Here is a 27,311-nt window from a genome sequence, read left to right on the forward strand (position 1 = left end):
CTCTCATAAGCTCTTCACACTCGGCAGCTCCAAATCTGAACTTTTCACTTCGGCGGGGCTCCCTGCCTCAGAGAATAGCACCGCGAGGGCTTAGCTGGTGAGCCCGAAGCCTGGCGTTCCCCCTCGACTCACCTCTCAACCTGCACACTCACCGGTCGGTCAGTAATTCCTGTCAGTTCCAGCACTTCATCTCCCCTGCTCCACCTCAGGTGAGCCCGCCATCCTTCTGACGTTACTACATCTCCCCATTTGGGCCATACACAGTCAGGGAACTGGGATTACACCTTATGCTATTCTAGAGCCTAGTGACATGGTGAGCAGTCATAAATGTCTGCCTAATAAATATATATGAATAAATAAATGGTGAAATGAGTGGCATCCTTTTAATTTAGTGGAATTTCTTACTCCATCCTTTAAAGACTAAATGTATTTTCTTATATTAATATTTTAACCTCCCCTCCACCTTTTTCCAGAGTACCTACAAAGTTTGGGTGCCAATGAAGACGGATTTTTCCTAAGAGAGCTCTTTGGCTCAGGCACTGAGCTGATGAGTTGCTGGGGGCATTATTTACCTCTTGCTCCCTCAACTGCCCCCCTCCTGTAATCACGCCATCAAGTTCACACAATCTATGGTGCCTGGAATGCTGACACCTCCATAAATCAGTTCTCAACCTGCTGGTTGTTGCTTAAGTGCCCAGGTGACAAATGTCCTTCTGTGCCTTCTTGGTGCAGAATATTTTGATTGATTTAACAAAGGTTCTGATTCAGTCAAAGGCTGTGAACGCATTAGTGGCATGGAAGAACAATGTCCCAGGACTCCAAGCAAGAGTGAAAAGGAAACAGCAAAGGCCAGCAGCTGGGATGGAGGCAGGTTTGCTGTTCTACAGTCATTGCCTGTTTTTGGACTTTAGTCCTTTTAAGATGTATGTGTAGAATTTGAAAACTGCTAACCAACAAGGGTTGCAGATTCATGCTCACCTTTCGTCACATTTAATCAGAATCACACTGTCTGTTCCAATGCCCAAGGCTGCAGCTCCTTTCTTGAGAGAAAAATGGCTCTGTAAAAGAAAGTACATTTGTATCATTAATTAGTTGCATACAAAGTCAAGATCCATTCCCTTGGCTGTTCTTTTCTTCTCAGTCTGTTCCTCCAAAGCCTGGATTGCTGAGAGAAGATGGCATCCTTCACTTAACGTTTTTTTTCAATTGTGGTGAAATTCACACAACACAGAATTTACCGTCTTAACCATTTTAAGTGTACAGCTCAGCGGCACAGAGTACATTCACGTTGTTGTGCGACCATCACTACCGTCTATCTCCTTAACTCTTGATCATCTTGCAAAACTGAAACTTTGTATCCACTAAACAACAACTCCCCATTCCCCCCTCCCCAGCCCCTGGTGACTACCATTCTACTTTCTATCTCTATGAATTTGACTACTTTAGTACCTCATGTAAGTGGAACCATACAATAATTATTTTCTGTGACTGGCTTATTTCACGAGCATAATGTCCTCAAGTTCGTCCATGTTGTAGCATGTCTCGGAATCTCCTCCCTTCTGAATGCTCAGTCATATTCATTTTATGTATACACAGTGATCTGTTTTTTCATTCATGCATCAATGGACACCTGGGTTGCTTCTACCTTTTGGCCATTGTGAATAATGCTGCTATGAACATGGATGTACAAATATCTCCTTGACCCTTGCTTTTAATTCTTTTGGGTATATATACCCAGAAGTGGAATTGCTGGATCATATGGTAATTCTGTCTTTGAGGAACTGCTCTATTTTTTTCCATAAAGCTGCACCATTTTACTTTCTCACCCACAGTGCACAGCTGTTCCAATTTCTCCATACCCTTGTCAATGGTTGTTGTTTTCTGTTTTTCGATAATAGTCATTCAGATGGGTGTGGGGTGCTACTTCATTATGATTTTGCTTTGTATTTCTCTAATCATTAGTGATGTTGTGCATCTTTTCATGTGCTTATTGGCCATTTGTACATCTTCTTTGGAGAAATGTCTATACAAGTTCTTTGCCCGTTTTTGAAGGGGGTTGGTTGGGGTTATTTTGTTGTTGAATTCGCTTGGGCTTTTGTATGAAGATAACAAGACCCTGGAAATTATTAAAGAACCTCTTACCCCAACACACAGTAACCTATGCCAATCTCACATACAAGGCATAAGAACACAGCAACAGCAGCTGTGTATTGTATGGCTCCCAGACTTATATTTTGCTACCCAGAGATTACATTCAGTTTCTTTCGAGTTCAGTGAAATTGTGTGCACTCAAGTAAGAGAAGCTGGCCTGAAATCCAGCACTCTTCATCCCAGACTCATTGGAGGGGCTGTCTGTTGTGGAGATGACTGTCCAGCCCAGGGTGTGATCAGGAAGGAGGCATCAGTCACTGGCTTGGCAAACAGCACCTGCGGAAAGGCCACCCTGACAGGACACCACTGAATCTTTGTTTGTGATTTTGGTTATTGATTCCAGGGAAGAATCCGAATGTCAATGGCTGTAATCACTGTGCAATCTGGAGAGTGGAGAGGGGCCTAACCTAGCCCAGCTGTACTGCATCTGTGAGCAGCCTCTTACTATTAACTACAGATCATTAAGCTGTCCAAAAGGAGAGCTGCTTCCTCAATTTACATCACCAAAGGGTTGCTGACTGGAATTTTAAATGATGGCTCCAGAGTGTACTCTCCTCGAATGCCTGCTTTTGACTCTGAATTCTTTTTCTTTTTTTAAATTAATTTTTATTGGAGTATAGTTGCTTCACAATGCTGTGTGAGTTTCTGCTGTATAGCAAAGTAAATCAGCTACACATATACATATATCCCCTCTTTTTTGGATTTCCTTCCCATTTAGGTCACCACAGAGCACTGAGTAGAGTTCCCTGTGCTATACAGTAGGTTCTCATTAGTTTCTATTTTATACATAGTATCAATAGGGTATATGTCAATGGCTCCTCTGAATTCTTAAATATGCAGCCTAGGAACTGTTAACATGCACATTTCTAGGGGGTGTGGCTAGTAAGCAAGAAGAAATCACATTCATAACAGCAGCCAATACTATAAACCAATAAATGAGTCACTGAATAGAGGAGCTCTAAAAGCCCCGTGTAGCTAAGAGGAGAGATGGGAAAGGATCATTAGCCTCATTTTACAACCTTAGGAAGACAGCATGGAGAATCCTTAGGAAGATACCTGGGAACTAGGAAAGCTTAATTGGAAAGATGCATGATTCCTCCACCAAAAAAAGTGTTCTCTCTTACATAGTTACTGGATCCCTGGGCCATCCCAGAAAGAAGATGCTCAGGGGAAAACAGCACTAATCTGTGCCAGGAGGGCACAGAATCAAGGTGCCAGCTGCCCCACTGAGCAAGCGTGCACTACTCAGATTAGGCCCCTCAGTGAATGAGTTTGTAAGCACTGTTAAAATCAAACACAAATGGAGACTTGAATATTCCCTGAGCAGACAAACCAGTTTAGTCAGAGAAGCAAAGCTTAATTTAGCTGATTTTGCAAGACAAGTGAGGCTCACTTGACCTGGGTCACTTCTCGCTTAACGCCTCTGAAAATTGTGAGACTTAAATTGTTCTCCCCGATTCATATGAGGGAACCACTAACCAATTCCCTTTCATTTAAGAAAATTCTAATATTGCAACCAATCACTGGGAAGAATCAACAGTCACTGCCTCCACGTTATATAAGCTGCTTTGTAAAATCTACCTCTGAGTCTCCTTCCACGTTTTGGTTGGAGTGCTCATGGTTTGCAAACTGTCTTTTTGGTACGTGTGAAACAGGGAAGAGCAAAATCTGACTCCATGTTGGACCTGTTTCTTTTACTTCAACCTTTGCTTTTCGTTGCTTTTGTTACTGTAATCAATAAAAGGATGCTATCCATAGCTGTAACCATACCTAATGGCCTGCCTCAGGAACCCTGCCCCCCTCTGCCTGAATGTTAAACTAAAGTGCCTTTGTTCAGCTCACAGGGAGACATTCTGACCTTGCCCACCTGTGAAAGGCTACAGAAAAGAAGAAATCAACACATCCCCTCCCCAGTGCTGGCCAAGCCAGGAGATATTTTGCAAGACTTATGGCCTTTTTACTTTACTTCCTCACCTCCTCCCCCTCTCTGTTCTATAAAAGAAACTGGCATCCAGACCCCAATAAGTTGGTATTCTGGGATGCTAATCCACCATCTTCTCAGACACCTGGCTTTCTGAATGAAGTCATTCATTATTCCTTGCCTCAACACCTCGTCTCCCAATTGTTGGCCTGTCCTGCAGCAAGCAGACTGAGCTTGGATTTGGTAACATGTGTACCATAAACTTTTACTAATTATGACTTCGGTGATTCATTGGTTTTGTTTCTGTTTTTTTCCTTCCTGAACTTTTGACGGCACTAAAGAGTTAAATGGCCCCCCGGGGGTAAGTAAGAGATCTGGTGCACCCGGTCTATGTGAGGAAGTAGTATTGTCTGGTCTTTAATGAGGAAGAATGGGGATTCTGAAATGAGGAGCAATTACCTAGGATAATGGATCACCATACCAAATGCTGCACGTTTAAAGGAAAAACACTTGCCGGGACACGAAGCTTCAAGATGGGGAACAAAGGAATGAAAAAGAAAATTAGGTACCAAACAGTGAGTTTGTTTACATTTTCAGGAGAGGGAGCAGGGAAATAGCTAAATGTTATCCATCAATAGCCAGGGACCTAAGAGAGAAGGCACTTGAGTGGAAAAAAAAAGACACTTCCGAGTGACGAAGAGACCGTGAAGACAGCTTAAATGGCAGGGCTCCCTGTGCTGGTGAGAACATGTGAGGAGAATCATTCTTACTCCTTGGCGTCATGTTTAATGGAACCACCTGTTGATAAATCAGAGCAGAGAGGGCAGCGTCCTGGAGGCTGAGGACCCTGGGAACCAGGTATCTAGAGAGAGCTCAGAGGATGCTTGGTCACAAGCAGAGGGAGTTAGGGACACGTGGCATGGCGGGTTCACATCTGAAGGGCTGTGCCAGGATGGGGGTAGATGCTCCGGGGGACTTCAGAAGGTAAAACCATGAACACAAATTGGAAGCTACAAGGATTCTGTTGCATCCCCAAATCATCAGGGCTCTTGTAATGACCAGTTGTTCATCAATGGAATGGCTGGGGGATGAGTTAACGAAGAGCCCCCTCCCCCCACCCTGATTCTGGAAAAATAACATAGACCCCTGATAGAATCTAGTGGTTACTTAGGACTAAATCATATTTCTATTCAAGGGTAATAGACATTAAAACCCATATGATTTTTATTTTACACTAAATGAAAAACTCAAGGTTGAAGATTAATTTCTCCATCTTTTAAAAAATATCATCAGTAATCTAGATATGGGCTATATAATTCAGCTGATATTTTAACTGGGTGCAATTAAATATGGGATTTTACAGATATAGAATAATTGTAATTTTAAAAGAAGCAAGCTTTGGGGCTTGAGTGGGATGAGATTATCCAGAGTAAGAAGGTGTGAGAATGAGAGCCCATCCCACCCATCCCCATGACTGGAGAATATGCCTATAGGGACCTTTCTTCTTTAATGGGGACAATAAATGTCTCCTGTCTTTAGGCATGGTGGGAGAATGGTAGAAAGCTCTGAAAAGCAAAGCATTTCGGTCTCTTGCCACGCCGGTTTCTCCTCCTCTATTACAATTGAGATAAGCAGTTTAGAAAGCCGCCTTAATTCTTTGTTTCTCCTCCTCTATTACAATTGAGATAAGCAGTTTAGAAAGCCGCCTTAATTCTTTCAAGCCATTGTTGGTCACATCCAGATATTTAACCGAGGTTGGCTTCAGCTGCCTTGTGGGCCGCAGGGTTTCAGGGAAAGCGTCTGAGGCTCCGGGGACACAAAGATGATCAAGATGGCCCTCAGTAGCCAGCTATCGCCCCTACCTCATCTCCCTCTTCCCCTCCCCTCTTGCTCTCTACCTGGTGGTAGTGGCCTTCCTGGTCTTTTGGGAGCTGCTAAATTTGTTCTTGCCTCTGGACCTTTTTCCTTGCTGTTGCGTTTCTTAGAAAACCCTTCTCTCATCTATGCAAGTGGCTCCCTGCCTCATTTGATGCAGGTCTCTGCAATAGATCACCTCCACAGACACCTTTCACGACCATGTTGCAAAATAGCCCATTACCATGTCACTGTCTTGTCACCACCTGACATGAGAGTAAATATTTATTAGTCTAAATGTCTTTCCCCTACTAGGATAGGCTGCGTGAGGGCAAAGACTTTGTTGAAATAGTTAACAAGCATCTATTGAATTTGACCATGTGCACAGAGAACAAGTTCAGGGAAATATCCACTCTTTGCTGCCATAAATCTCTGGCCACACTGTTGACGTGTGGCTTTGGTGATTGGGGCCAGATGATGGTGGGCTAAATGCACCCTGGTGCCTCTTATCTATGGCCTATTCTAAAAGCACATCCAAGTGGCTATATGTATATGTATAGCTGATTCACTTTGCTGTACACCTGAAACTAACACAAGACTGTAAATCAACTATACTCCAATAAAAATTTTTAAAAAAGAAATTGTTCTATGGATATTTGCATATTCACTTATGCTAGTAATAATTATAATAAAGGGTAATAGTTGAAACAACAACAACAAAACTAAACTCAAATAAAAGCATGTCCAGAGGTCTTCTTGGCACCCACCCCAGACAGCCTCCCACGGGGTCCTTCCCAAGCAGGAAGCAGTTGTAGGCCCTTCTAACCAGATGAGCTGCTTGGGGGAAAGAAAGAAGCAACCCAAAGACTTCAAACAAAGAGAAAGGACACACTAGGCTGGAATACTCAGCTCCTAACTCTCTGACAGTCTAACAAACCTTTACCTCTTAGCTCTAAGGTCTATCGATCAGCCCTGGATTGGATCCTTTTGTACCAACAGCCTTTCCCTTTGTGGGTGGAGTGAATGGCACGTGTGTGTAGGAACACAGAACACAGGTGGATGGATTACACATCGTTACACGTCATGGATGCCCAGCAAGGAAATCTTGAAGTCCAACCTATGAAAGAGCCGGAATCTGCTCCTTTGACCCCTCCCCATACCCTGGAGCCCCCTCCTCCATCATCGATGATGGGACCAATAGTCTTTCCCTGTCGTCCTATTTCTCCACACCCCTTCCCGACACCCCCTAGTTTGCCTCCTATACTGTCTCAGAGAAACTGGTAGCTCTTGTTCTTGCTTCTGCTCATCAAGTGGTCTAAAAGGGCACCCTGCTTTTAAAAGCATCTGATGTCCAAAGAAGCTTGTACTCTGGGAGACCGCCTCATTCATTTCTAATGATCATGATTTGGAGGGCAGGGGATTGCCCGCCACGTTCTTAGAGACTCCATGTGAGTCAGAGGTGATATGGATCTGCACACAAGGCATTTCTGTGAAGCTGCTACCTTATTATTTGCCCTCAAAGCTATAGTTTAAAGTTACCTCAGTGTGAGTTTGTGCCCTAAGTATATTTTAAAAGAAAGGAATGGTGTGTACCAGGATTAAGTAGACCCAACGGGCATGTGTGGTGACAAACATGAACACCAGCACTAAGCATGTATGCAGTCACAGGAAAGCAATTATTTCCATGATTTTAGGATCCTGAGAAGAGTGAAATGAAAATGTGTAGTGGAAAGAGGTCATTTGGCATGGAAACAACCTAAATGTCCACCAACAGATGAATGAATAAAGAAGATGTGGTACGTAAAAACAAAGGAACATTAGCCATTAAAAAAAATGAAATAACGCCACCTGCAGCAACATGGATGGACCTAGAAATTATCACACTAAGTGAAGTAAGTCAGACAGAGAAAGACAGATATCGTATGGTATCACTTATATGTGGAATCTAAAATAAGACACAAATGAACTTATCTGTGACACAGAAACAGACTCACAGACAGAGAACAGATCTGTGGTTACCAAGGAGGGGGAGGTGGGGAGGGATGGATTGGGACTCAGGAATTAGCAGATGCAAACTAGTATATATAGAATGGATAAACAACAAGGTCCTACTGTATAGCACAGGGAACTATACTCAATATCCTGTGATAAACCATCATGGAAAGGAATATGAAGATTATATATATAATGGAATTGCTTTGCTGTAGAGCAGAAATTAACACAACATTGTAAATCAACTATACTTCAATTTAAAAAATTTAAAAAAAAAGCAAGAGGTCATTTGAGATAAAATGGCTCTATTTAGTCAAGTTATTCTCTCATTCTGAACCACTGTTTGCTCAGCTGCAAGGATGAATCCCTCTCTTGTTGGTGTGAGAAGTGTAGCTACTGCAATGGGAAGGACCTACAGGTCGCCCAGCATCAACAGATGCTCACAAAGTTGTGGCCCTTCCAATTTTCCAGCCTCACGTCTAATGTGATGCCATCCTCAGGTCTCTCTGGGTACCTTGAGCAGAATTGTGTTAATTAATTAAATAAATTTAAATTACACGTTAATTCACTTTGTCTTAAAATAAACATATGCCATATTGGAGCATGTAAAAAAATCTCAAAATCATACAAGTAACAATAGAGAATCCAAACTCTCCCAAAGCTGTGAATCCTTGGGCATTGCTTCATATTTTGGGAGAGGGGCCATTATCCATCTTAAGAAAATAACTGGCCCCAAATATGCCTTCATCTTGCCTCCTGGAGACGTTCAGCTCTCTACCCATCAGGACACCAGTGGGTGGCTGGTTACAAGGGCAGTGTTAGTGCCATTTGCGGAGTGTTTACTAAAGGCCAGGCACTGTATTATCTCACTTCATCCTCCCAACAACTACATGAGCTGGCTATTATAATCCCTGTTTTACAGATGAGGAAGAAATGAAGTAGGTAATCCAAAGTCATGTCCTGGAAACTGGCAGAGCAGGGCCTATCATCATTTCTAGTCCATTCCAAAGCTTATGGGCTTCATCCACTAACCTGAAGAAAAATAGGTCTATCCAGTGACTCCCGACCTGGCACTTGGAGCAAGGGAGAGTCACCCACCCGGTGAGGAATGTGACCTCAGGGGCACTGGGAGGGGTGACCGTCCTGTTCTTATCTGTCTCTTCTCTGACAGTACAATGCCTGCTCCTTGAGAATGTCTCCTCATTCCTTTGTCTTCTATTGCAGTGAAAATACCCCCAGGAGAGGCAACACTTAGATTTCACAGTCATATACATGGCTCTCAGGTTCTTTCCTAAGAGTAGGTTTTGATGGGATTGGGTAGAAGAGAAGATGACACAGGGGTGATGAGGACCCTACAAGGAAAAGGAGGGAGGAACACAGAGGCGGAGGACCGGGTGCCAGGGGTGAAGTGAATCTGGTTCACTAGGTCACTTACTGAAAGTTCGGTCAGTGTTTCTGTCTAATGAGAAGCATGACATGGGAGCTTTTTCCGAGCTGCCTGGGTCACCATTTGGTTTTTTTTTTTTTTTTTTTTTTTTGCGGTACGCGGGCCTCTCACTGTTGTGGCCTCTCCCGTTGCGGAGCACAGGCTCCGGACGCGCAGGCTTAGCGGCCATGGCTCACGGGCCCAGCCGCTCCGCAGCATGTGGGATCTTCCCGGACCGGGGCACGAACCCGCGTCCCCTGCATTGGCAGGCAGACTCTCAACCACTGCGCCACCAGGGAAGCCCACCATTTGTTTTTTTGCTTTAGTTTTTAACAGAAAGGACGTCTACTTTTTTGGAATTGAAACCCTCTCAAAAAGTGTCGTTATATGAAAACATCTTTCTAAAGCAAATTATGAGAATCCCCTCCCCATGGAAGTGGGCTGAGGTCATGAGGGCCCTCGGCAGAACACTGGTGACAGCTTCTAGGAGCCGTGGACCCGAGCTGAGCCTGGCGTGTTAAGAGTGGAATGAGTTAGTTATGGTGATTTGCCTGAAAGACCCCAGTGTCTGTTGTGATTATAAGGAACATTTTTCCTAGATGTGATTATGCTGTTTCACTGAAGTTATTTCTGGAAGAGTTTGTGTCACATGAAGAAATAAGAGGAATTTGGAATTAAGCTCATGGTTGGGGCTTTCAGAAGATTTAGAGAGAGAGAAAGATGTGAATTACTGAGCTGGGATCTTAGCTTTCCTCTAAACCTCCTTTCAAGACAGGACCTAAAAGTCATCAGATTAATTTTTGCCAAGCTCTTCTATCGCTGAGTTTGATGAGATCCCAGCAAAGGATGAGTATTGAACCAGATAATCTTTAAGATCCCTTCCAATTTTGTGATTCTACATTTTGGAGGAAAATCATCTTGGAGCTGCTAACTCATAAACGCTATCTCGTTTCAACTCAGTGATTTATGTTCTTCTGTTCTTCATCGCAATACTATTTGTTTGATTTAGTCCTATGCGAATTTCAAGAAAACGGTTTGATTCGAAAAAACAAACCCAGCTTGCCCTGCTTATCAGCTAGGGAAAGTTCTAGTCTGTTTTGGTGGCCGGAAAAGTGATGGGTAGCCTTGTGGGATGTGGCAGAGACAGAGTGAAGTGTCATCTAGAAAACAAAAGATGACCCTTTGCTTTCTGAACATGTGAAGTTTCTGGCTGGGTGCTGGAGGATGACAGTTTCTCAACCCCATTTTCATCTCTATGGCGCTAACCACACCCAGTCATAAACTCTGTGCTCAGAATAGGAGAAAGGACAGTAACTGGACCTGGTTCAATAGATCAGGAAACTGTATTAGCATTAGAATAACCAACATGAAGAAAACAGGATTTGAGAAAAGATGCTTCAAGTGAATGTAGAACAGCCAGCTAGAGTGGCGATCAGGTCAGCCAGCCTAGGAGCTGAAAGGGCAGTGTTGGGATTGTTGGAAAACTGAGGCTCTAGAGCTGATGCTGCCATTGACTGGACACGAAACTTTGGGCAAAACATCTTCCACCTCTGGGGCTTGGCTTCTTCATCCATAAAACAAGGTGTTGTTTTCAAGTTACCTAATATTTATGTAGAGCTCCCTATGTCCCAGGCACTGAGGGAAGTGTTTTTTAAGGCTCTTATTTGATTCTCCAAAAGTCTTGGGCCTTGGAAACTCTCCAAGAGCATAAAGAGAGACCGTAACCGAAGCAGCTCCTGCCTTGGCCATTGGCCTCCCCTTTCCCCACAGGATCCACACAGCAGCCCCCCATCACCCTTCTCCCTGCAGGTCAAGGGATTCCGGAAGGAAACCTCCACGCAGAGATGGAAACAGGCCTGGAGAAAAGACATTTGAGAACTGACTTGGCAATTTTCTTTCTTTAGCCTGGGAAGATCTATTTCTGGGGCTGGTGGGGACAGTGACCGTGAAATCCGAAAAGACTAAGGAAAGATCTGGCCTGGCCTGAAGGTAGAAGGAGTGGTACTAAAGGATGAACAGGGTGGAATGGCCCTGAGGTCTGGAGCCCAGCAGCAACTAGACACGGGCGTTGTGCTACCTCTTAACTTGGAGCTTCAAGGCAGGACTCACTTTTAAGGGCTCATCTGTCCAGAATGGTTTGGATCAAGTGCTCCAGGAGACATGGGAGCTCTTTAAATCAAGCTCTAAAAGCCCTTCCCAGCCCAACCTATGGGTATCAAGGAGGATTTGTGTGTGTGTGTGTGTGACATGGAGAAGGAACAGTTTAGCATCACCTTCACGTAAAGAAAAAAGCTCTTGGTGGAAATCTGACTCAGGAAGGTATAAAATGTTAAAGCAATGGATGCTCTGTGGTTTATAAAACTCTGTCGCTATATCTTTTAATCTGGTTTCTGCACTGGTAGCTGGGGCAAGGCCCTCACTGGTCTGGGAGTCAGGAAATCTGATTAATTCTGGCTCTACCTACCTAGCTAACTGCAGCCTCTTCATTTAAAAAAAAATGCTGAGAACAATCTCTGTTCTGCCGGGCACACAAGGCTGTTGTTGAATCAGATGAACTTGTGTCTATCAGAAGCTGGAAATGGTCCATAGCAATCAGATATAAGGTCTTGTACATTGGAAGTATAGTTCATCTGTCAAAATAATCTTTGAGTTAGAAACGACTGGTACTTTAGGTTCATAATTTTCAAATGTTCTTCCGTAATTATGGGCACAGATAGAAATACCAGAAGGAGGCGGGAGAATCGAATGGTTGCCGTAGTCATTTCTTTCTGAATCACCTTTCTTTTCTTGGAAAATGGAGAAAGGGATCGAAGTTGACAATATCAAGAAACAAAGGCATAGCAAAATTATCCTCAGATCACATGACCTGGACTTTTCTGAGCAACGTTGAGTGAACTTACATCCAACTTGAGCCCAAGAAATTCGTGCAGAAATCAGAGAGCACAAGGAACTTGCTGATAGGTCAACCTCATTTCAGGATTTGGAAACAGCACGAAAACCAAAGGAAGAAGATGCCAATATAAGATCACCTGGGCTTTTTAGTCTGAGAATACAGTAACATGTAACTATTTAGGGATCCAAATCCACTTTAGGGAAATCGTAATTGGAACACAAATTACCTTATGTTTTTCCACCCGTGAAGTAGCTGAGAAATGAGAGTTATCTCATGGTGGGGACCTAGGCTTGGTAGGATGAATGATGTGCCCCCCCCAAAGATGTCCACATCCTAATCCCTTAAACCTGTGACTATGTTACCTTACATGGCAAAGGGGACTTTGAAGATGTGATGAAGGACCTTGAGATGAAAGATTATCCTGTGTTACCAGGGTATAATCACAAGAGAAAGAGGGAGACAGGAGAATCAGGGCCAGCGAAGGAGATGGAAGCAGAGGTCAGAGACGGGGGTGAGGGGATTGGAAGACCTGCTGCTGCTGGTTTTGAAGATGGAAGAAGTGGCCCTGACCCAAGGCAGGCAAGCAGCCTCTAGAAACTGGAAAGGCAAGGAAATGGATTCTCTCCTACAATATCCAGAAGGAACGCAGCCCTGCCTGACCCACTGCAGATTTCTGACCTCCAGAACGGCAGGATAATGAATTCATGTTGTTTTAAGCCATGAAGTTTGTAGTAATTTGTTCCAGCGGCAATAGGAAAGTAAAACATCAGAGGCTGCTAAATTTGATGCCTATAAATCGGGGAAGGGCATTAAATTAAAATGCTATAACATGACTGAAAGCAAGATGCTAAAGATAAATCATTCGTTTCCTTTAATTCCATGGCTAGTGGAGTGGTTGTGAATTGTATTCACTGGCTTCCAATCGGTACTTGCCTTTTGTTTCCTTGTTATGAACTCACACACACACACACACACACACACATACACACACACACCACTTAAAATAGGAGAAAGAAAAGTTCTGTAGTAGATCTGAGTCCTTCCCCATCTCCTAGCTCTCTGGCCCTCAGAGGGCTTTTCAATCTCTGAGGCAATTGTTTCCTAGACTCTACGCTACCTTGAAGCAGATGTCGTGAAGGAACAATCTTAGGAATTACGCAGCAGGTGATGCTTACGAAAACCTGTCAAGAACAGACTCCGGTTCCCTGCAGGTCACGTGTGACAGGACAGTTTGGAACCAAGACCTTGCTCAAACAGCTGCTCTGTGGCTTTGAACTTGCGTGCTGCATTGCCCTGGCACATGCGAGAAAGATGGTGGCTTGGCAGGCTAAAGCTCTTTGGCTTCATTTATGTGCACAGGATGGGCCATTTTTCCAGTGCCTAAGTCGTAGTAGGAACCAGGGCATTAACTCTTTAAAGGCCACGGGAGGAATGTGAAGCACCATTCCCTGGAGCACCAAACTCTCAGCGTCCTGCCTGGACAGCAGCCTGGCAGCAGACAGGAGCCTGTGCTTGGCTGAGACAGATCCGGTCCCGAGATGAGATAGGACAGTCACTACACCATTTCTCTACAGTGATAAAACCTCTGGTTAAGTCAGCCGCAAAAGTGTCTCAAGGGGGCTTCCCTGGTGGCGCAGTGGTTGAAAGTCCGTCTGCCGATGCAGGGGACGCCGGTTTGTGCCCCGGTCCAGGAAGATCCCACATGCCGCGGAGCAGCTGGGCCCGTGAGCCATGACCGCTGAGCCTGCGCGTCCAGAGCCTGTGCTCCGCAACAGGAGAGGCCACAACAGTGAGAGGCCCGCGTACCGCAAAAAAAAAAAAAAGTGTCTCAAGGTACCAGGAGGGTAGAATATCTGATCGGAACTTTATAACAGAAAGACTGTATCAACAGGGTGCTTGGGAGTTCTGAGTTATATAGGCACAGCACTGATGATGCACTGAGCTCACGGTTACTCTACCCTCTCTCCTCCCATCCCCCAACACGTGACATTATTACAGAGAAGTAAGTAAAGGAATGAGGGGTAAAGGCATTCTGCTTTCTCTTTGAGCATTTTCTTGAATTTCAAAGACAAAGGAGCTCACCCCATTTTACCACCCAGCTGATCTCTCCCCTCATTCTCTCCCAAGAAGTATCTTCTGGAAAAAGAAACCATGGGGTAAAGTATTTCCAGATACCATCCCTTTAACCGGGGCTTTAAGGAATATAACCTTAAACTTGGAAAGAACGCTGACACCTACGTGCTCAGATGTGAAGGCAATGAGCCTGGGGACCGCAGCCATCCCTTTCTCCTTGACTTCAGGGAACATCTTAAAGCGCGCAATCAGCATAGCGTACATGTTGGATATAGCGCCACCTAAAGGGCAGAGCAACACCAGTTACCTCTTCTAGTCATGGTCAACATCATCATTTCACATGCAAGCAACATTCCTTATTTCCATTGACCTAGAGTCCTCCTTGGACACAGGAGAATACCTTCGTACTGGCTGTCCTTTGAGTTGAATCCACAGACTCAAAGGCACTAGCTAAGAGGGTCCAGAGAAGGAGCATTTAGTCCAACTCTAGGATGGATGCCAGCCCTCCACACCCACCTCTGTCACTGGGGAACTGCAGTTGACTCTGCTCTTGCTAGGAGCCCTTTGAAGAGGCTTTTAAGAACTTAAAAAGTGTTGCCTTCCTTCTCGGCTTGACAGTGTGGTCATTCTGCACTAGGCCTGTGGTAAACTTATATCCTCATGGAGAGGACATTTCTTTTCATTTCAGCTCATGCAATGCCTCGCACTTGGACTAAGAAAGATCAGTTGCTATTAATGAGGTGGACTGTTAACAGTCCTTATAGGATGAGGATAAGCCCATCTCATCATATTCATCTGTTAATTCCCCCCACATGGTTCTTCCCTCTCAATGACAGCATTGAAATATAATTTTAATGCTTAAAATTTCATAATTATAGGAAAATACACAACAAAGGGAATTTTAAGTCCATACTGAATTACTATTCATGTGTCATCCTAAGGTTGTCAAGGATTTCATACTGTAAGATCTGTATCTTATAAGTAGAGTCTCATTTGACAAGCAAAGAAAAGTGAGCTTCTCCCCAGGATTGTTGGAAAGTTTAGGATTTTTGCGAACCAGGTAAAAGACAGATTGTTGCGAATGCACCTGAATATGCTGGTGTGGGAGCCGTGAGACCACGAGGCAGAGTGAAGACACAGCGAGCCCCCCCAGCCCACAGGGGGAGGCGCCCGGGCTCTACCATCTCGTGAGTTCTCTGAGTTCTTTTCCCTTCTGGTGGCTGTGGAGGAGGGTTCTCCGTACCAAGCTGGATGGCCAAGCAGGGCCATGACTCTGCCTTGTCTCTGCCCTGGGCTCTGATGCAAGCAAGCAACCTGGCAAAGAGCAGTAGTCACCCAGAGCCTGGCTTTGTCATCAGTCAGAATGAGGGCAATCCCTACCTCTTCTGGACCCCAGAGACATAGAACAAATAGAAACCAGGTCAAGCCTGCTCTGAGCAGGCACCTTGTCTAAAAGGCTGACTGTGCAGGATGCTGGTGGGCAAAGGACCAGCTTTTAAAGGAAGTTTCATTCTAGCTCATGGTTTCTCCATCCTGGCACTCAGGGGTATTTCAGTCTGGATAATTCCTTATGGTGGGGCTTCTCTGGGCATCCCTGGCCTCTACCCACCAGAGGCCAGTAGGACTACATGCCCCCCACCCCCAGTGAGTTGTGACAATCAAAAATTTCTCCAGAGACACTGCCAAATATCCCCTGGGGACAAAATAGCTCCCAGTTGAGAACCGCTACCCTAGTTCTTTTTAGAGAGGCTGGGGAGAAAGGAGAGAGGAAGCCAAATGGGAAGATGGACATGGAGAGAGTGCACTTCTCAGGACAACTGTCCAGGGAGTCCCACTCTGCATCTCACGGCTCAGTCATTCTCCATCTAAAGGTTCAGCCAGGGCTTCCCTGGTGGTGCAGTGGTTGAGAGTCCACCTGCCAACGCAGGGACCACGGGTTCATGTCCCAGTCTGGGAAGATCCCACATGCCGCGGAGCGGCTGGACCCGTGAGCCATGGCCGCTGAGCCTGTGCGTCCGGAGCCTGTGCTCCGCAATGGGAGAGGCCACAACAGTGAGAGGCCCGCGTACCGCAAAAAATAAATAAATAAATAAATAAAAATAAAGGTTCAGCCGTCCGGAGAGGGATGAAGAGGCTCCTGGGTCTCTGGACAGAGCAGACTGCGCTGTGTCACACAGGCAGGAGGACAGAGGCATGAGCCCTACGTGCTCGTCTTTCCCAGGAATCTCCCAGAGAAAGGGTGCAAAAACAAGACCCGAAACATTCTGAAAATCCTGTTAGATACGAAAAGGTTTGTGAATAAGTCAAGATTTCCCTGAGCGGTGACGTTCTCCAGTTCCCTCTGGCTCCCGGCTGAGGGTCACATCCTGTAAACAGATTTCTTCTACAAGTCTCAAAGGACTTTCCATGAAGCATGTTGCCTCTGGCTGTTACCGATGGAGGTGTAAGGAAACTGGGCTGTGCTATAGATTCAAGCACAGACCTAACTCTTCATGTCTAGTCCCAGGCAATGGGACTCTCAGGTCTCAGGCACAGAGATGTGTGATTTCCCTTATGTGCACCCGTTAAATCATAAGAGCCTTTCTCCAGGAATAAGGCTGGATGCTACCCAGAAAGGCATCCATTAACAAGTGAGGATGCTATGATCCATCTCTCCTCTGTAACGCCTTGTAGAAAGCAGGGCAGAAACAGGTTGCTAATGACCTTTTCTTTTGTCCCCTCCAATTTTGCAAGGTCTACATTACACTGTAGCCTGGCATCTATGGCTTCCATCTTGGGGTCAGAGCATGTGGGTCTTCAGGATCTAAGGAAGGAGCCTCAGGATCAAGTTCTAGTCTCTTCTACCTGATCATTCCCCACCACTGATGAGGGTGGCAGCCCTTAGTCCATACCTGGCTTAGCAGAACTGCCAAAGAGGAGTCTTTCTCTGGCTGTGTATTTTCTGGGGCAGGTGGGTCCCAAGACCAGCAAGGCAAGTTAGGCCTGGCCCAACCCCGCTTAGTCACCTTTTCCGGGGCCACAGGAGCAGCTGTTCTCTTCCCACTCTTGGGAACCATTAAAAGAGAGCCCAAGGTGCTCCTGGTTCCCTCAGGACAGCTCAATCACACAACCGATCTTACAAGAGAAGGAAGAGTAAAGGTAGAAACAATGTTGATCTCTGTACCCTACCCAGTGCCTCATGAAAAAACACCTTAAGAGCATCAGTTCCAGTTAATGACAAACTTCCCTCAGTTGGGGATGGTTTTCCAAAGGAACACTAAATACTCAGTTCCCTACAAAATAAAGCTAGCTTAAAATTCATCACGGCAGGTGTTCAATGACTTTAACTTCAAAAAGGCAAATTTTCCCTTTCATTTAACTAACACATTTTCCTTCAGCACCTGAAAACATATGCTCTAGCTTTAAAAACAGAAAATAAAATAGCCGATCTGAGCTTGTAGATAAAGCTGCTTAATTTAAGACTTGGCCCTGAGGCCACTGTTACTCATCATTTCTTCCTTCTGCCTTCTTTTCACTTTCTCTCTCCCTCATCATCCCCTTGTCTTTGTAGATTTGCTGAAGAGGGAGCATGACTTGGCCTTTGCTCTGCCTGACACAACGGCAGGTGTGGCTCTGGCCTCCCCAGTAGGGTCAGTCTCCGTGGACTGAGCCCTGGGGCAGTAACACCCGTTCTGAAGACCCCTCTCTTGCTGCTGAAGACATGATAGTCTGCACGCCAGCTTTCCTTTCCACGGGTCAGTGACTTTCTCTCTTCCCACTGCCTTCCTAACTTTTATTTTATCTCTGCATCAAACCAAGGTCATGCACACAGACCCAGGAACCAAAAGCAGGACTTTCTGTCTCAGGTTGATTTTCTTGGCTGGAAGAGGTGTAAATAACGGAGCTTAGAATGCAATGGCTGGTGATAAAAGGCAGGATGGGAAAGACTGGAAAGATTGAATGACATCATAAAGAAGCAAAAGAATGAGAAACCTCTTGAAGAAGTCGTCACCGTCTCTTTTAGCTCTAAGAAACTCCTCCTTTCACTGATGCTTGGGAGAGTGAAATCCCCTTATTCTTTAATTCCCTTATTAGGAATCTTTCCTCCTCTGTTCCACACGACCCATACATCCTATGTGTAGGATCACCGTAGAAGTACTGGGTTAATATCATTGCTGATGATGCTCTTTTCAAACACAAATAATTAATATTCAAGCATGGTGTAGTTGGCTTGGAGGTGTGGTCAATGGTCACATGCACTTAATCACCTTCATTCTTTTGATCAGTATATAGCCTATTTAACCTAATGCAGAAACACAGACTAGATATATAATCATTTCTAGGTTCATAATAAGGCATGACATATCAGAAGAAAAAACACAAAGAAAGGTTAAAATATCATATACCAGGAGAAAATATCCCATCGCCAGAGCCCCCAGGCCAGCCAATGATTTCTCTCATTTTCTTTAGCGTGACGTATTCCAAAAGCACAAATACTGGAGCAATTTCATAGGTGAACCTGAAACGTAGTAATGGCCACATTTTATGTCTGTAACTCAAAGGAATAATTCATCATTACAATATCTACAGAACAATTTCAATCTACAGAACAATTTACCATTATAGCACTGAGCGGAGAGGAAAATGTTTTGCTCGGTTTTCTATATTCCTAAAGTCAAGAGCTTCAATCACTGGCTTAATGAGCAAGGGTCATTTATCACAGTGAATAAATATATTGCAGAGTAACATTATAACACTATCTAAAAGAAAACATCTGGTCCCATTGCTCTCATATTATAAATAATTATAAATCCAACATGCCCCAAAATGCCCCTTTGGTGTTTAGAACATGGTGTATAACTTTGATTGCATGAAAGATATATCAGGACTATCTTTTAAGCTAAAGTAAACATCCATACTCCTCTGAAGTTCGTCTCACTATTTTAGGGGCTACTTAATAAAAAGAGATTTTTCACATGAGAGGTAGAATAAAAATTATGGAATCTCATTAATAATTATCCTGGATTACACAGAAACACATTTAGCTACTTACATGTTAGTGTTTGCTGTTGATGTCAGCCAGTCTGCTGCTAATCCAACCATATCCAGTCCTGTAGAAAGTTGATTGAAATATCTGGGATGCCCTGAATTAGACAGAACACCAGAATCAGGATGAATCCAATGAAAATAAATGCTTCCAAAACACATGATTTCTCTAGCTAAAGAACCTTGAAAGATCCTTCAGTAATAGGGAATCCATACTCAGAAACCCATCTCTCTCTCTCTCTCTCTCTCTCTCTCTCTCTCTCTCTCTCTCTCTCACACACACACACACACACACACACACACACACACACACACACACACATCCCAAAGGAGCATTTCCTTTAACAAGAGAAACTGTTTTGGGTTTTGATATTTCTTAAAACACACTCTAAAAATCTTCCTTTAAACATACCCTATAAAAATATAATAATCGTGATTTGCAATGTGGACACTAGTTTATTTTCTAGCATTCTTTCAATATATTTGCAAACTCAAATGCTGGTGCAATCCAAAGCTATTCAAAGACAGGCGACTTCTTGTTTACACTTGTGCTGTTAAAAAAAATCCTTTTCCCTTGAAGTTGTCCTGGGAATCAGTCATGTACCATGACATCCGCCAGGCATGCTAACATCCATGGTAATATCAGTGACGAATGGCTGATGATCAGAAAAGACAAGGCAAAAATGAGAAAATAGGACACTCTACTGAGTGCTTTGCCCTGGACTCAAAAGGTGATGACTGTCTAAAGATGGTATGAACAGACCTAATTGTCAATTCTTTTCTGTCTGAATATTCGATCATAAACAACAGAGCTCCTTTGTAGTTGCAATTCAAAATAAAGCTAAGTAAGTCAACATCACTGTCTTGTCAACAAGATACATGAAGGTATAGTCAATGGACTGATCAGTCTATTAGCCAGGCTTATCTAATTAACTTCTGGATTCCTCTAAAACTCTCTAAAGGGGTTGACACACAAACACTCCTGAGGCTGTTATTTAAAATGTGATTGTAAAGATTTCATTAGAATTCCATTTCCTTGTCTTGCTCCACACAAGCCTATCTATAAATCTGTGATTTGTTTAGCAGCAAACATTTTGGAAGATTAACAATTATGGAAATAGCCTCTGATGAAAAGGCATCTGCCACTTACTGGACACCTGTCTGAAGCCTGGGGATGTGAGAGTCTCTCATGCCACCATGGACAAAACAAGATAAAGGAAGGCAATGGGGAAAGCAGAGACAAAAGTCAGCACAAAGCTTATCTCGCGACCAGGACCAGAGCGTTCTCTTATCAGCCGCGGACATGTGGCCAGACAATGAGACCCCCAAGAAAAGACAGGAGCTGGGAAAGAGCCCATGTTAAAGAGATTGGGGTTTGGGCTGCTCTCGTTCATTCTCCCGCATTGTTTTACCTCCCTTTGGCCCTGCATGGTGCCCTTCAAGCTTTTTGCTCTGATGCTGACCCCGTCCGTCTGCGCATCCACAGAAAGGGAAAGAGGCTTCCCGCGTACTCCTCTCTGCCTCATTGCTCCCCATTTCATTAGCGCTCACAGCTGAAATCATAGCCCTCTTCTCCCTCCTGAGGCCCCTTCATTTCTCTTTCCCTAAGCCATTTCTTTGAAGCGAGGAAATTCATAAGGATTGGCAAATCTATCCATTAATCAACTCTCCCAACTCACATGCATTTTCTGGACAAATCTGGTATCTATGATCACACACTAACTCTATGGAAACGTTGGCATGAAAACCTCTGCATAAAATTGAGAGGGATCCTAAGATATGTGTTGTGCCCCAGGTAATCAGAAGGTCAATTCACCCTGATGACTTCGGGGAAACTGTGGAAAGAGCTTTGATGCTTCATTTGCTTGGCTTCTTTCTTCCATAAATTTTTGACCTTGGTCTATTTCACCTAAATCTCTCCTGCCTCAAAATCTGCATTCACTGATAACGATGTGGAAACATGCAGGGAGATGCTTTGACAAATCACAACAACGTGTCCTCTTGATTTCTGCAGAAATATTATATTTGCTCGCTTCCCATGAACCTATAGGCTGCCGCCGAATCCAGGTAGGGTTCCCTGAGACCTGCCTGCCTGCTGTCCTAGCCGCTACTGCTGCTGCCCCCCAACCCCGTGTTGTGAGCCAGCGCCTGGCCAAGGATCGGGTGGCCACGCACTGCCGCGGAGACAGCGAGTTTGAAACCAGAGATTATAGCTGCTCCCGCCTCTGGACCGCTCCCCACAGATCAGCAAATGAGCCAGGAAGGATGCGCAGACTCTGTGCACAGCCAGCCGCAGGCAGCTCTGACCCTGGTGTCCGTTGGGAAGGGGCCCCAAGTCGGTCCAGGCTGCTCTCTCTGGACCTGCGACACACACCCAAGGATGGCCTGGTTTACTGATGCTACAATGCCTTTGTCTCATGGCTGAGTTCAGAGATTCAAGGCAAGATTAAGCCCTCCACCACCCCACCCCACCACTAGCAAACCCAATGACCCTAGCAAACGTTAATTATTCCAGAATTTTATCATTCTTTGCACTTCTCAGTTTTCTTTTGCAACATTCCTTACAGAGGTAATTTTAACAATGCATGAAGACATCCCCCCTGCCCCTCACTTCTCTCTAAGCCTGGAGTCCAAGTGGAAATTAGGTTAAGGACTCTCAGTAGAAAGCAGATGATAACATGCATTTGATAAAAGAATCTTCTGAGGAGCATTAGCACGCCTAATGGTAGCAGTGATGGTAACAGCTTCACAGACCCTAAATAGTACTAGTTGTCAAATACAAGTTACAGCATGAAACCTATAAACATGCCAGTCAGAAAGGAAGGTGACAGCTGTTAATTACTTGAAATGCTATTGGGGGTGGGGGGAAGGACCAGAAGACTACATATGTTATGAATAATACTGATACTGAGTTAATATTGATATGCCTTGGTCAGAAATCCAGCTCAATCATACTTTTTCTGACCTTTAAATAAAATGCATTAGAGCTACACTGACCAACAGTTTCACAAGCATTATGGCAAAATCTAAGTGTTGAGTTGGCCCATCTTTTCCCGACACTAAATGGAACATTGACAGACAGAACTATTACTATCATTGACCAGCAATTTCCATTATCTTAACTCTTTAAATTGCATTTCAAACAACACCAGCTTTTAAGGATGAAGATGTGAAACATTTTTATAGATTCTTTTTGGTTTGGTAACAATCAAAATAATAGGTAGCAATTTACTGTTAGTGTATTTAAATATTAGGTTGGGGAATAGGTCAAATAAAAATGAATTAAAAGCATTGCTCAGGTTTGCACCTACAGATACATGAAAATCTGGAAGAAAAACCATCTTTAGTACCTAGTACATACATCATGTGGACTCTCTGTGAATATAATTGAGAATGAAATCTAAGAAGTCTTCAAAACTCATACTCCATAGATTGAGTCTGATAGAAATCTCCGAGTTAAATTCTTTTCCCTATGTATCTAATTCTAAGTCTATACTTTCACAAAAGTGGATAATAATAGTATGGGAAATCAATTTCCTAAGGCTTCTGTGTATATCTTTCCTCTCTGTTGCTAAAAAGAACGTGCAAAAACAAAAATAAAACCAAACAAAACAAAGGGCTAAAAGTCACATGGCAAACATTCTTAAAATCTGTTGTTGATTAGAATGATACTGATAATTCATGAAATTCAAAACTTGCAAAGAAAAAGATTGTTTCTAGGGCAATTAATATTTTGTGATATTTTACGTACTTATTTGTTAGCAAATCTTTTTTAAGGCTAAAAATCAATTTAGATCCACAAGGTCTCCCCTCCCCCCAGCTTCATTCACGTTTATTTTTATTGCTTTAATGAAGTGTAGTGCCACCATATATCAGGATGATTAGAGGCAAAGTAGAAAATGAAGGGGTAATCATAACCTGGGGAGATGAATAGCTGACTTTGTGTAGATAAAATAAAAGCTTAGAGTGCACCCACATAAATGTTACACCTGGGGCTATAAAATCGATAGAGTATGAAGAATACTATAAAAAAGCAATAAATACAAAATAGACGAAAAATGTTTGCCCTTACAGATATCTGATTCCCCTCTCTTTTTTCTTTGTCTTATATACAGAATGGTTAGGAAGCATGAACATCCTTGTATAACATGGCTGAATTGTTAAGCTAGTTTGATTGTGTTTTCTTTTGTGTACATTTATTTAAAAATAGAGGGAACCTGGAGTTCAAATCTGAAGTCTTGGTCATTTGAGACAATGCCAAACTATTATCCTGCTGCTTCAACCATTACATGGATGGTTTGTCCAATTTCTGATGCTTTCTATGCCAAGGAAATACCAGCACTGCACTGGTATTTGGGCTTTTGTTTGGATCATGCCTTTTGCGCTTTCATTTCTAGATTCCCTTTCTTTCTCTATTTTTGGTCACTTCTACAGGCCTCTGCTGACAAATGGTTGCTTCTACATCAGTGGTTAATTTCCATGGTCAAATAGTGCAGTGTAAGATCTGATGATTTATACTTAGATAACGTTTCTGACATTATCAACTTCACAAGCATGAACAGTAACGGCAAAGGGTGCTATTGATGTTAATCATTCTCATCATGACTATTTTCTTAAATGACGAAAATAACTTTGTAAATCTGAAATTATCACTAACTCCATAAAATAAAACATTTTTATAGAAAAAATTAAAGCTTTAAAAGAAAAAAGAGCTTTATTATTTCTGATTGGACAATACCTGTTTTAATTGCATATTTTAGAGTTGTTTGGCAATGCATCAAAATTTCCTCCAAATTTTGTGGTTGGTCTGCCAATCCCCAGTTATATTCTTGAAGAAGCTCATTGGGGTAATGGAAGTCAATCACTTTGGTCGATCTATCGAAACTTTTCACCACATACTGAAGCAAAATGTCCATAACATCTTGCAGAAATGCCAAAGTGGGTCTTTCTCCATCACATGCTGGTAGCAGGTCTAAATAATGGAATCAAAATGCCACATTTTAATTTTACAATGAAACTATCCAGGGAAAGTTTGTCAGCTGACAATTTCTCTTTGAACCGAGACATTTTACATTAAAAAAAAATCTTCTGGAAACGAGAGCATTTTCTTTAAAGAGGAGGGATTCTTCAAAGATGAAGGAATGAAAAAAATTACGATTTCTCTCCCAACCCCAAATTATTTCTTGCATTTCAGTTCATAACTTGGTTGCTTTCTTCCTTTCTTATTTCCTTTCTTTTTCTTTCTTTTTTTTTTTTTAAGAGACTATGCCTCCATTCATTTGTTTTACCGGCGTTCCCGCTAAATGTTATTTCTCAGTAAACCATCTTAAATGATCACGGAAACACTTCAAGTCAGGAATGTTTGAGGAATGCCTTTGGGCAAATCAGGCAAAATGGATCATGCTATGTTAGGATCTCTGGCCTATTACGAAAGCCCACTGTTTTCAAAGACAGCGTGTGTGTGTGTGTGGTGTGTGTGTGTGTGTGTGTGTGTGTGTGTGCGCGCGCGCGCGCGTACGTTTGGGTGACCGCGTGTGTAAGCGCAAGGGAGTAAAACCGCGCGCAGGTCTCACGTGAATCGTTCTCCTGTGAAAGCACAGCTACAAATTACTGTTGCGATCTAAAGACCTAGAAAGTCTCAGCAATTTTGAACTGGAAACCGCGTCCCACCCGAGGCCTCAGCGGCACCGAGGAGCGGACCTGGAGCCAGGGCGCGCGCGGGCGCCTCGGCCACCGCAGACCCGAGGGCGGCGCCCGGCCGAGAGCTCCGCGGCCCCGGAGCTCCCTTGGAACGCGGGCGCCCAGCAGGGGCCGGGGTCGGGGTCGGACCGAGGGGGCAGGCCCAGCCTTTCTCGCTGTCGGCTGAAGGTTCTCCTAAGGTCCGCTTCCGCCCTCCACCTCGACGCCCCGGCTCAGGCTCCCGGCGCGGGGTCCCTCCTGGCCGCGGTGGGCGGGGCAGGGCGAGGGGCAGTGTCTCCCCGTGGCCCCGCGAGGCGCCTTTACCTGTTGCGTGTAGAAACGCGTAGTTGACCCCCGCTTTGGGGCAGCTGCAGGGCTTCTGGTTGCAGGCGCAGGCGGCCTTGCGGGAGGCGGCCCTCGGGGGCTGGATCCCGCCGCTCTCCGCCGGCTTCTCGGCGTCCCCGTAGAGCAGGGCTGGGCAAGGACACGGAGCGCGGACCTCGGTCAGCCGCCCGCCGGCCCGGCTCCCAGCACCCCGCCCGTCCCCGGCCAAAAATCAAGAATCTCCGACCCTCGATGGGATGCGGAGGTGAGAAGGTGCCTTTGCCCCCCGCGGGCTCCGAGGCGCCCGGCCACGTCCGCCTCCCGCCCCCGGGCACCAGCACTCACCGCACAGCTTGTTTCCGATGCCGCCCGTGAACCTCTGAGCCACCTGACACCAGGCCCTCGCTGCAAGTACAGACAGGCAGGAGGAGGGCGAGGCCGTAAGAAAAGAGCAGAAAGACGTGTGAAATTTCCTTCTTTGTGAACGACGTCAACGTCAACGGGGTCCGGGAAAGGCTGCCTGCGGCCCCGCACAGCGGGCAGGTGCGGGAGGCGCGCGGGAGCCTGGCGGCCCGGCCCGACCCTCGGTTCGCTGATTTGTTCCCCAAGGAGCGGCCCACACTGTGGCCCTTTGCACTGCCTTCCAGGTGCCACTCGGTTAAGGCAAAGTCCCCTTCCCGCCTCGCTTGGGCGACTTCTCCTAGACACCGAGGCTGTCCATTTCCTCCCAGGCTCTCCTAACAGGCAGAGAATTCTCCCCCCTTTCCAGTTTTTCTTTTCCCCACCGCCACTCCGTCCCTCTCCAGGGTCCAGACACGACGATGGCGGCAGTGCCCCAGGCCCGCGAGTTCGGTGTCCAGGAGACGCCGCCGTGTTTTGGGGGCTCTCCCAGATTTCAGCGGAAAGGCCCAGAGATTCTCTGGGCATCTTCGCAGGGGATAAGAGCCTGTGGGGGCTTTGGTCTCTTGGGTCATCAGGGACACACCCCGAGGACAGGGCTAAGCGTCCGAAGTTTCCCACCGCAAGTGGAAAAACCTCTTTCAATCTTCCCCAGCCCCGCAAACCCCAGTCCACCCGCAAAGCTCGCCTCCTGCAGGTCCCGGTTCTCCTACCTGTGCCAGGGTGCTCGGGATCCCCGGAACCATCTTCAGATGCGAAGGACCAAAAGCCGGAGCCGGGAGATGCCATCGGCTCTGCGAGGCTGGAGCAGGACGCCTCCGAATGCGAACTGTCGGCGAGCTGCCCTCCGATCCGCCCTGCACGCGCGCGTGCGTGTGTGTGTGTGAGTGTGCGTGTGTGTGTGGCGGGATGAGGACACCGCGCGGGAACCGGCGCGGCCGCCCCGCAGAGGGTGGGTGTCACACAGGGACAGGAAACGTGCGTGTCTGCGGGTGCGTGCGCGCGCGTGTGTGTGCTGGGATTAGAGCTTAGAGACGTGGCAACGCTCTGAAAGCTTTGGGGGTTGAACAGAGAAGGCAGTTGCGGGGTCCTCACAGCCAGGAGATGCGAAAGCGCGGAGCGCCGGAGCGATTTTGAAGAAGGAGCCCAATAGGGAAGGATGAGGGGACGGCGGAAAAAAAAAAAAGCGGCAGAGGGAGGGAGCTGAACCGTGAGAGTGCGAGGCAGACAGTGCGCCAGACCTGGAGTCAGCGTGAGTGGGTGGCAGGCGTGCGTGAGGCGTGATGGCGCCGGCTGCCCCCGCGGGCCCGGGTGCGCTGTCCGGAGTGCTCACGCGGCTGAGCGCGCGTGCCTCAGCAGGGGTAGACCAGAGACCTTGGCGAGGCGGGAAGGGTGGTCGAGACAGTCTTCTATTTGCCTCGATTGGTGTACTGTTTGAGGTCTGGCTCCCGCTGCGGGGAAAGAGGCGCGGTTCCCGCGCCGCCTTCCTCCAAGAGGGTGCTGAGGTCGCTGTGACCCCGGGACCCCTGGCGACTGGGCCAGAATCGGCATCGGGAGTGGTTCGCGAGCCTGGG

The 27,311-nt window shown here is 45.5% G+C and overlaps 1 protein-coding gene across 1 annotated transcript in view; it reads right to left on the reverse strand.

Moving 5' to 3' along the window:
- GAD2 (glutamate decarboxylase 2) overlaps nt 1-26,526 on the reverse strand; it is a gene marked incomplete at both ends in the record, with an annotated part of 67,489 nt that extends 40,963 nt beyond the window's left edge. Inside the window, 8 exons of the mRNA XM_081228950.1 lie at nt 979-1,058; nt 14,476-14,591; nt 18,696-18,808; nt 19,343-19,433; nt 24,074-24,307; nt 25,339-25,488; nt 25,684-25,743; nt 26,451-26,526. Coding sequence (XP_081085076.1) covers nt 979-1,058; nt 14,476-14,591; nt 18,696-18,808; nt 19,343-19,433; nt 24,074-24,307; nt 25,339-25,488; nt 25,684-25,743; nt 26,451-26,526 — 920 coding nt within the window. The remainder of the gene's footprint in view (nt 1-978; nt 1,059-14,475; nt 14,592-18,695; nt 18,809-19,342; nt 19,434-24,073; nt 24,308-25,338; nt 25,489-25,683; nt 25,744-26,450) is intronic.
- Between the last annotated feature and the right edge of the window lie 785 nt (nt 26,527-27,311).

Source organism: Mesoplodon bidens, assembly GCF_964165515.1.
Source record: "Mesoplodon bidens genome assembly, chromosome: 3".
NCBI lineage: Eukaryota > Metazoa > Chordata > Mammalia > Artiodactyla > Ziphiidae > Mesoplodon > Mesoplodon bidens.